General features: G+C 34.1%; 1 protein-coding gene across 1 annotated transcript; it reads right to left on the bottom strand.

The window, feature by feature from the left end:
• Positions 1–2774: 2774 nt before the first annotated feature.
• Positions 2775–11540, bottom strand: LOC141642815 (uncharacterized). The gene is made up of 12 exons (XM_074451758.1): positions 11157–11540; positions 9965–10111; positions 9664–9778; positions 9456–9541; positions 8772–8875; positions 8353–8390; positions 7163–7398; positions 6454–6547; positions 6159–6349; positions 4643–4862; positions 3783–3950; positions 2775–3179 (listed from the first exon to the last, which is right to left on the bottom strand). Exons 1-12 carry the CDS (start codon positions 11367–11369, stop codon positions 3031–3033), a joined length of 1761 nt encoding a protein of 586 aa, XP_074307859.1. The 5' UTR covers positions 11370–11540; the 3' UTR covers positions 2775–3030.
• Positions 11541–11875: the final 335 nt, after the last annotated feature.

The raw sequence follows: 11875 nt of genomic DNA, 5'->3' as shown, positions 1-11875 counted from the left end.
ATCTTTCAGATCGAAGCTACAGAGGAAAGCTATTTGTGCATCTTATGTGGCCTTACTATATGGTGTCTGGAATAATAGAAATGAAGCACAGATTCTTTGTCAAATTCAGAGGCTTGGAACTCTTGTTCAGTTGGTGATCAATGAAATTAAATTAAGGTGCTAAAGTTGAATGTTAGCTCATTCTCTCAACGTGATAGAGCTTGGATTGATTCTATTTTTTAAGTTTTTGGTATATTCTGTATACATAGAAGAGATAGGTTGTATAAGGGGACTATAATCTGTATTAGGCCATTTTTTTATCTTAATATATTACTTACATTCTACCAAAAAAAACGACCCTCTAATTTTACGGGCAAAAAAACTAGGTAAAATCTTATCTATATAAAAGCAAGATCATTTCTTGCATTGTGGTGCACCCACGTCATCATGTGCATGATTTTTTTTTAACAGCCAAGTGGGACCCGTAACTTAGATTATGGAATTAATTTCTGAAAAACCACCACCTTTTGTGCGTAAATGTTTATGTTTACGTTTTATACATCTTTTGTAAGTAAATATTTATGTTTACGTTTTATACGTATTAAAATAAAATAATGAATAATAACTAATTTAAAAATAATAATACATAATACATAATTATGTCCAAAGTTTTACTCCACTAATAAATAATCTTGTCTCTATTAAAGCAAAAACAAATAATGCAAGGAGAGTGATCACGTCACTAAAAACACTATAAATTTTACACTTTTATCAAAAAAAAAATGCACAACACATTTTAACTTATTTATTGATCTCTCTACATGATTTACTAACTTAAAGTGATATTATGACTCTATAAAAGAGATATTATGAATAGTCTTATCTCTCTACATGATTTACTCGCAAATCACCGATAATTTCTCACCCAACGTGTATATCAACAAAAAAAATTTAAGCACATTACATTTTAACTTATTTATTTATATAATATAATACTCCCTTCGTTTTTTATTATTTGTTGTTGAACGGAAATTCATACGTAGTTACGTTACTAAATGAAGTTAGCAATTAATAACAAAAATTAATTAATTAATAATTTGACGAGTTATGATTTTATTTGAAACACAATTTCTAACTCAAAGAGATATTATGACTATAAAAAACAGTATTGACTCAATTGAAAACTATCATAAGTTATAACGAGTTTGTTAATTTATAATAACAACCAAGTTTAGATAAATAAATAAAAATTCGAGTTTCGATAAATGAAATGTGTTTAAACTTTAGATATAAAACAAAATTTATGAATATTCATAATTTATATTTAAAAAACCTCTAAAAAATGACTTTAAATGATTACGATAAAAATATTTTACTTACACATCCAAAAAATAATAATATGAGTTTTTATAATAATAATAATAATAATAATAATAATAATAATAATAATAATAATAATATTATTATTATTATTATTATTATTATTATTATTATTATTATTTTGCAGTAATTAAGTAGGGATAGTTACGACTTGCAACCCATCTATTTTTAAATATACTCATATCAAACAATTAAAAAAAGGATATTGTTTTTGATCGGTTACGGATTTCTAAAAATTCTTAGATGGGTGTTTAGATCTGATATGGTCTCCGAAAATGTCAGATATGGATATTCAATTCGAGTTATTTTTTGGATCGGATTCGAACATCTTCGAACGATCCAATATCCGACTTGGTTTATAGTTCTTATCCAATAAAATCCGGCAAAAGGAACAATGTCTATATGATCAGATCCTTTATCCTTTATTGTATAATATCAAAGTCTTTTAGAGGGCTGTGATTGGTTCACACAATTTTTAGTGGATGGGCCTCACTGCAATTAATATTCCTCTTTTCTCATTTTCTCATTGTTTTCTTCATTTCATTATTTCTCCTAATATTTATGATTTTAGTCTGATAATAAAGTCTCTTTATATATATAATTTATATATATAAAAGGCAAGACCTTCAAAACTATCTCAATTACTCAAATTGTAAATTTATTAGTTCTTATTAACTTGTATTTTTTAATATTAAATCCCATGAAATTCTATTCGCACGAGCTAAATTTATAACGATATAATAATATTAAATCTCATGTAATCATATTAAGTAACATATTTTTAATATTATAATTTAAAATTAACCCGTGCAATTTTTTGCACGGGTCTAAAACTAGTATAAATAATCAAGCATGATCACTCTACAACCACGAACCTTTGTGCATTTGTGCCACAGGGTCATTCAAGCCAAGACAGGATTGAAAGGTTTATTCGTATCCGATGCTTGTGTACGCAACTATATACCAGTAGCATGGTTCACCCCTCAAAAATGAGAATTACCATTTTAGGCATCGAATGGTTGCCATATGGGGAATTAATTTCCCATGATTTTACAAAACACGTAAATTGGTCAATTCACGTGATTTTGGGCAAACAAACAACCTTCGTTTTTCCAATCCAGCCACTTTTAATGGGGCAACCAAACACCACCTTAGAATGTTAATTTATATTGTTCTAAAAGTACATGAATAGCTGAATAATATTAGAAAGAAGAGATAGGAAGCAACACTGTGAGAATAAAAACACTTGGACCAAATCCGTCAACATCATGCATATATACAAGGAGGATCATACTTTTCACCCTTCCATACATAACAAGCCCTATCATCTAAGAGTATGTAAATGTACAACATAGGAGGCAAAGGGGAGAAGGAACATTAAAAGAGTTCAAAAACTGTCGACAGTAAAACTGCTCTTATGGATGGATCCCAAAATTCGTGTTAAGAGATTAGAAAACATTTATATCAGTTATTCGTAATACAATACTGAGATCTTTACAGGAAGAAAGCGTTCTATTCGCTAGCTATTTCTAGCTGGATAAAGAATATGAATATAAAGACAAAAATGAAGCAAAACAGCACTCCCAAGTGATGACTGATCCAAGCTACCTGCCACTCTACAGTTAAGAGGAAGACGACGCAATACAATTGGCCTCGACGTAAAAACAGTCATTAGTTTGTTTTCTTGTCGCCTTCCTTAGCTTCATCTATGGCTTCTGTAGGTTGAGGCTCATCCTCCCCACCAAAACCGAATTCATTCACCCGCTTTTTGTCCACAGGATATATCCATCTTTGGTATATGTATATCAGGAATATGAGATCTGCAAAATTAAAGGGACAATAGAAACAAAAGGTCAAATAAATGACAATTCCATTCAAAAGTGGCTTAATTGATAGCTAACGCAAAACCAACTATGCTCCCCGTGTCTCATTACTCTCATCTATTTGTTTCAGTAGCTTTCGAGTCATTCTGTATACTGTAAAGTAAGGGTAATTATTATGGTCTTTCACTAGCATGGGTAGAACCCAGAAATGAGGGCGCAACAATATTTGTAACACAAAATGCTTGCTTCAAAAAGAAACACAAACAGTTGTTCGAGATGGGCAGAAATAACTACGTAAAAAAATCTGTAGGTCGAGCGTCATGAGACTAAAAAAAAACTTGAACAAATGAGCAAGACAGAGTGAATACTGGTGAAATGGGAAGTTTTAAGCAAATTTCACATGATTCGTGAACCTGATTATTTCACTATAGGAAATATACTACAGCAAATTATCAGAGAACACAAGGTGCGGTTTCTAGAAGCAACCCATTTAAACTCGGTCAACTATTTTTTCTAACAGAAAGCGGTTTTTTTTAACAAGGATTCATTAGTTAGCCAAGTACAGGTAGCACAAGGAAGAAGTTAAAGATGTGTTGTTACCATCACGGAAAACTGAAAGTCGGTGAAGCCAAGGCATCTTTATTACGAAAGCAAAGAGATCATCAATAATTGTGTTCAGGAACTTGTATGTCATTTGCCTCCACGGTAGATGAGCCACAGACTTCAGCTTGTAGTTTATGAACAATTGAGGACACATCATTATAAAGCCTACAAGTATAATCACGGAGTCAAATTTAGATCTTAAATGTGATACATGAAAGACATACAACCAAGCAAGTTCATTAAGGTGACTTTACACATAAATCAAACAAGTCATATGCTTTGCCAGCAAAGAAAACAGCCAAATAGAAATAAAAAAGATTAAATGTGTACACACTTCTTTTTGGAAGTCAGAAAACTTGAGAGTGGAACACTTATTCATAGATAGGCCTGGGCACCTAACCATTCAGGTCTTACCGGGTCATTTCAGGTATGTTTCAATTCTGATTGTGGTATTTTGGTCAAGGATTGCGAGCTGGGTCAATCAGGCCATCCCAGGTCATGGCTATTAAGATCTGTATCACCATTTTTGGTTATTTTTGGCCCGGATAGTTTCAATTTGAGTCAATTTAGATTCAAGTCTACTTCTCATGGTCCTTTTTGGGTTAGGTTCAATAAGGGTTGAGTAAGTTTTTCCACAGCTCAAATTATAGAACATTAAAGATACTCAAATTACAAGACTGGACAAATCTGTATAAGAATCATTTGTATGACTCATTTTCACTGGTCAAATGGACAATATATGTGAAACTCTTGCTAATGTCTTCAGTTCTCCCTGGTTTTAGACGTTAAAAACCCGCTAAATGAGCAATACTTAACACACACGGGGTTAAATACTGAACTAAAGAAAGAATGCGTACCAAACATATAGACACACTGTGTCATTGAAGAAAGAATCCATGAGTACCAACTCTTGTGGCGCTCATACTTCAGAGAGTAAATAGATGAACAGCAAACAAGGAAGAACAAGACATAAGACAGATACTTCATCGCCATGTCATCATACTCCTTGGTCTTGTTCATCTTATAAGAATCGCGATCTTTGAATCTTAGCTTCGGTATCTTACCAGATCTATCCACCTGAAACAAGGATGTTCAGAATGAGCGTAAGTGAAAAACAATCAGTTATACGGCACCCAAAAGAACATGAGAAAATGATTTCTGACAATTGTCCCCAAGACTTTGGTGAAAAACATATGAGAAGGATAGTCACGAAAATACACCAGTTTTTTTCTTAAAATAACTCTGAAATACGAACAGCACCAATAAAAACATGACAAAAATGATATGGGGTCAAATAACATGGTTCCTTCTTTCTCATATGGAAACAAACTTTAGAACTAGAAAATGTTAAAATGGTAACAGAAATATACCGAACAAGACAGACAAATGACAAAACAAGTGTGCCTAATACTTGTAGCAAGGTTGAATCAGGGTTGTTGAATTCATAATACACATAATTCGAATTCGCAATTCGCTCAAAATAGGGAATTGAATACGCAAAGTATTACAAAAAAAAGCAATTCGTGAATTCATAATTACTAATACGCTTCATTTACATGATGATAATAACAAAAAAACAAAAGGTTCATTGCATAAAGATCAACAATTCAGCATTACAAAGTGACGGAACCACCAAAATAAGTCTACTGATCATATTTTTTTGGTTTCTTAAGTAAACACAAAGTGACGAAACCAGACAAAACACCAAAATAAGATTAAGTTGCTAGTCTACTGATATATCTTCTCCTTTCCCTTTGATGATCTTTGAAGTTGATCATATTATATTGAATTTTTAGTTTTTAATACACAAATTGAACTTGTAAAATTCGCTAATTTTTATATATAATTCGCGAATTAGTGCGAATTAATACATGAATTAAACTTTTAGAATTCGCTAGTTTTTATATATAATTCGAGAATTAGTGCGAATTAATTCAAAAACGTATTGCGAATTGATACGCGCGTATTAATTCGCAATACGCACCCTATGTTAGCGAATTAGGTAACCCTGGGTTGAACTATTTACGAACTAGGCAAAACGACAAATTATGAACTCAAGCTGACTAATGCCTCTAAAATAAGCCTTCGCTCTTTGTCCTTTATGGTTCAAAGACATTAATACAGCATAAAGATGTTTCCGACTTTTCATTTGTAACATTAAATGGTCAAAATTCTAGGTTGAATCAGGAATTTTAAGTAAACAAGAAAGGAGGAGATTCCTCTAACTTGCAAAACCGACTTTTATGCTTAAAATGATACCCTTGCACGAGTAGAAGGAAGTAATCATGACAGCCCAAGTTTCATGAATACTAATGAGAAGAACTATACAAGAGATAAGAATAAAGGCTAAAAATGATAAACCAGAAATCATACCTCTATGTGCATTGCCTTTCCTATCTTCCAAAACTCAATGCAACAACCAACACCGGAACTCATAAGAATCATCCATGAGGTTTCATTATCCAGTAAATACAAGAAAACAATCAGCTGAGAGATAAAGCTGACGACAACACTCTTTGCGGATAGCCCTTCCATGGACTTGTTCTTGTTCCAGAATTGAATATCTTATGTACCAAAATCCGAACAAAATAAAAGAGAACAGAGACATCAGTTTGCAAGCCCTGGATACCATGTGGGACGAATAGTGTAGAGACCAACCTTTACTTACCATTCTTAAAGGCCAAAAAGTCAAACACAGAATGAAGCATGGAGACAACCATAGTGATTCCAAGAAGGTAAGGATTTCCTTCCAAGAATACCCTCTGTCAAATTGTCAGATGAAATAACTGTCAGCGCATTAATCTATGCCTAGGACACAATTCTAGCACAGAAAAATGATAATCATTGCATACATCAAGTAAAAGTTCTCTACTTTTTTAAGAGTTTCTTACTTTTATTTGTATATTGACTATTTATCGTGCTTCCTTCTTTATTTCTATTTTCTTTTTCTTTTTTTTCATTAATCACCGATCGCTGAATGCTTCAAATGACGATTGTTCTACGTGACGACTGCACTGTCTCATGAGCCCTCAATCAACCACTTGCCAAAATATGATCTAGTGTGGCGGTGGCGTCAGCATTAAGTGATGGTCAGCAGGTGGCTGTGATGTTGGCCGGACCACTGGAAAGTACATAGGAGGAGCAATGGACCAAGAGAACTTGACACAGAAGAAACAGGGGAGGAGGTCTGAACAGAGGAGGGATGTAGGGAAGAAGGAAGCGATTGGGTTTTCTCATTTTAATTTCTTTTTTCTATATGGTGGTTGTTTGTTAAATGCCTAATACAAAAAGACCTCTTTATACTAGAACTTGTCCAGATTTATTACAAGAATATAAAAGGGGAGCAAAATGCAGTCAGAAAATTAAAAAAAACAAACCTTAATCTCATCACCCTCGCTTTCAATCATACTTCCATAACTGCGCTGCATCTGGAATGACTGCTCAATCTGCAGGAAAAGTTGCCACTTGGTCATGCTTATAGGGCCCACCTCCAAGTTCAATGGTAGCTCAGTCACGGTCTCATTGATTGGTATCAACTTATCTTTTAGTAACCAAAATTCATTGAAGTATATGATTGGGAAATAATCTCCTGTTTTGGGCTCTACATTCAGATCTGTGTCACTATGTTAAAGAAGCTCAAAGTGTATGCAGTACAATGCAATACAACAACAACATCAGAGCCTTAATCCCAAAATGATTTGGGGTTATCACCAAATAAATTGTAAAAGCTTTTCCCACGCCTATTCACCTGTATAATGAATTTGAGGTACATACATCCAAGTATCTAACAGCTAAACACACAGACACCACATGACTCATGCAAGTGCAAGTGCATAAATAAAGGATCACTTCCCCATTGGCATACCACCATTCTGTGTGCCATGTAAGAATCACTTCAAATCATATAATTAACAATAAGTCAGAAGTCGAATTATGAACCTCCTACAAGAATACAACTCTTGAGAGCAACTCAAATCATAACTATGAGCTCCTTTTTTTTGTGTAAAGGGAGCCACAAGTGCACTTTTTGATGTTGATGGGTTTCGAACCCATGTCATGACTCACTACTAAAAAAAACTTACGAGCTAAACTAACCAAAATACACATATTTAGGCTCTTAGGATCACACAAATGGTTTAACGGGGAGGAGCAACAGAAAAGGACTTTGGACAAGCCACTTTTGTTAAGACTTAAGATGACTCTAATAACGAAATGTACTTGACTCTAACAAAATCATTCGTATATATAATATACAGATAGAAAGGGTCAAGATTGCAGTGAACACACTGAACAGCGGTACCAGAATACCTATCAGTGGAGGTTGGATTTTGAATGACACAAAAAATCCTTTACCACAAAGTTCAGTATCACAAGTCCAAATCACTACATATCCCTCTTTGACCTTTATTTTGAAAAGCCAGTGTCAGATGTCTTTATTAGCTTCTTTCAGCATAGTAATAAATAGACCATGCTTGCTAATCTGAGCTCCCATGCCATGAGAAATCATAAATCAGTTAAAATAATCAAAGTCAAGATGGAGCTAAATAAAAATTAATATAAAGGATACAAGGAGCAACATTTGGAGGAACAGCACTACTGGAATACCTGTCAAAGGGGAAAAGAGTGGCCAAAATGTATCAATTAGACAATTACTAACAAACAGAGAACTATAGACAGCCCTAAGACAAGGCAGACTCCCATACAAGTCAAACAGGAGGAGGCAAAGTGCCCGGCGAAGGGAGAATTTCATTGCCAAAAGACCAAGGGATAGCAGCATGTACTTCCTTCACCCCAAGTATATTGTCCTTCCAATCACTCAATAAGTATTATTAGACCTTTTTGAGGGGCTATTGAGTGAAATGGAGGGAGTATCATTTGTGTAAAGTTTTTAAATATTGCATACTTTGAAATAATATTGGTCAAAAAGACTAAAACTAAAATAAGATATGAAAGATATGGGGTTAGATATCGATAGAATCAACTTACCTAGTGAAATCATCGACCAGATTAATTGTCACATTAGGTTTCCAGTAAGAAATCCATTCAACGGGGCCTTCATCTTTAAGCTCGCCTTGTGAATCTTCAGTCACCTGCAAACATATCACAAGAAAACTTCATCAAGTTTTCATTATCATTATTCATGACAGTATTTGGCAAGTAAGGAGTAGGGCCAAAAAAAACAGTTAGTGTGCCACAGTAACTGACATTTTGAGGCAATTCCAATTTCTTTTATAACCATAAAAAACTCCCAAAACCTGAGATTTTGTGTCACACACTCCAGCAATACTGTATGCTGAAATTGTATGCTCAGATATCATACAATGCATATTCGAGAAAATCATTGTTGATACTTTACCCTACTTTCGTTATATTGTTCACACCGATAAAATGTATTTCGGGTAGTCAAAACAAACAGCTCAAGCAGGGATAGTGAAAATATAGACTAGGAAGATAATTAGTCCATCAAGGTAATGGAGCCACAAAAAGATAGCTCCAATCACATCACTTGGTAACATTTATTGTTCAATTGATGGTTCGTGTACATTTATTTACACGTTATACAGGCTGTATTAGTCAGTAGACCTGAAAGGTTGATTTATGAAAGATAGCATTTAATGAACATGATAAAGAATGTACTGAACATGATGGTCATGTAACATTTTACAACACCTTTTTTTCTTCGGAAGAGCTTTTCTCATCTCCAAGCAGGGATCTCTTTTTGTCAGCTTTAGACTTGGGTAAGAATTTTACAACAGCTGCATTAGAAAAAGTCGAAATTAGAACCTTGTTGATGACCAGAATTTTTTAAACTACCAAGGGTGATTATACCCATCAAATGATAAAATTCAGAAGATTTTAAGGAGGTATGAAAGCTTACGAATGCTTCTACCGAATGCAGCCAATGGTTCATACTCGGGATCATTAGGATCTGGTGAGAAACCTGACCGAGCAAAGAATACATGAGCATAGAGGGACCCATTATTTTTTAAAGCCTGAAGAAAAAAATAATGAGTCATTAAGTCAAGACCATAAACATTAGGGAACATATGTTGTGCTATGAAAATGACAAGTAAAAATGTTACTGTAAGGGCATCAAGCACATTTCAATTTCAACAATGCATGTTTCAATTTTTGGCTAGATTGAGTATCAACTAAAATTATGAAGGATAGAAGGTCACCTCCGATGGCTGATACTTCAAGGATAGTGCTCTGGTACTCTCCGGTTTCCAGACTGCATAAGGTATGTTAGTCTCATGCCATATGAGTGCCTTCTCATTCCCGAAGTCATTGAACTTATCATGCTCAGAGAGGTACAGCCACATATCCTACGGAAAATATAGCAAATTCAAATAAGCTAAATAAAAATTCAGGGTTCAAATCCAGATTCACTGAATATCATGCATATATGAATTTAAATATAAGAGATGTAAAGGTCCACTAGCTCATAGGTAACTACCAGCTAGAGAAAATTAAGAAGAACCGCACAATTAAGCAGTGATATGACAAATCCAAGTGACTTCCCGTAAGGGCAATTTTAGGTATAGATTAGATCCAACTGTCACTAACCCATAGCTACCGCTCAAACGTAGCGAGATGACCTAAGCCACAAATACTGAGAGAATCCTTCACATGAACAACAGTCCAAACTCCAAACTTAAGACTACCAACAAGACTTTTCTAATGTAAAAACTACACATGTTTATTGATTAGGATTTAAGAATAAAAGCGTCTCTTTATCGAAGAAAAAAATCATCAGCTGCCTGACGTTAAAACCCCTAGTAAAGTAGTAAACCACACACTTGGTTTCGTAAGTTGAAGCATTACTGTAGATGAAGTTCAACTAAGCCAGAATATATTTTTCAACACAATGAACCACGTCAAACTCATCAAACAGACAGATTTTAGCATCAACCCAATATAATATAAATATCACTAAACCTCAATGCATAAACAACAACATTACCCCAGTGCTCAATGTCTCCCACAAATTGCGGGGTATGGGGTAGGATGTACGCAGCCTTACCTTGTGGTAGCAACAGATAGAGGCGGTTTCCAAATTACCCAAGATGAAAATTGCATCGAGTGCATAAACAAGAAAAAAAAAAAAAAAAAAAAAAAAAAAAAAAAAAAAAAAAGTCAACCCAGCTGATCAATTTAACAGCAAACCAATAAAAAACCAGTAGCCCATATTCTGATATCATTCAAACCTCAATAAAAACTATCAAATTGAAATAGAAAACCAAGTAAAAACCCTATCAACTCGATCAAGTAACAAATTAACAAGAAACAGCTAAATCTAAAAGTGAATGAAATAACATAAACCCAGATGAAATTGAATAGCAAAAGAAAGAATAAAAGGGAGAAAGATACCAAAGGTTCAGACTTTTGGAAGAGATTGGACATAAGAAGAGAAGGGTCGGAAGTCTTTTTAGGAGAAAATAAGAACTTTGATATAAAATACCAAAACACCATCATCCTTATTACACCTCCTATAGATTGTCCAAAACCACCTCTTTGTTGTTGTTGTTGTTGTTGTTGTCCGGCGACCTCACCGCCCTCTACAATGGCGGCTGGTGACGCCATTTTTCAGATCACTCAGAGATAGTTTTGATTCTCTTATATTTGATGCTGTTTGCTACTCCGTAGTTGCTACTTTAAAGGGTGAAAAAGGGAGATATTTTGGTATTGCCGTTATGGAGGAGGATATGTAGTGTTCTGAGGAGGATTTATAGTTGTTTTTGGAGTGGAGTTTGTTTTCAGATTTGATTGTGTTTCGGTAGACACGTCAAACTCCGACCCGATTTGTTTTTTTTGGTCAAATTCGAAAATTTTGATCCACAGGGTTTAAACAAAATCTGGAATAATCGTTAAATAGTTAGAAAGTCCGTGCGATGCACGGGGATCTCATTAGGATCATTTGTATACAATTATTCTTAAGTTGATAAAAAAAATTCAACTATGTTTGAATCATTGATATTCAAAAGTTCGTGGTTGGTTTAATTGATCATCAATGAATTATTAATGCTTCTAGCATAGAAGTTTTGTCATTTCAGTTGTAAAACATCAAGTGACATAGTTAGAGTATGTGT

The sequence above is a fragment of the Silene latifolia genome, chromosome 2 (genome assembly GCF_048544455.1).
Source record: "Silene latifolia isolate original U9 population chromosome 2, ASM4854445v1, whole genome shotgun sequence".
NCBI classification, from domain to species: Eukaryota; Viridiplantae; Streptophyta; class Magnoliopsida; order Caryophyllales; family Caryophyllaceae; genus Silene; species Silene latifolia.
The sequence above is the reverse complement of the archived record's forward strand: the minus strand, read 5'-3'. Positions and strand labels throughout refer to the sequence as shown.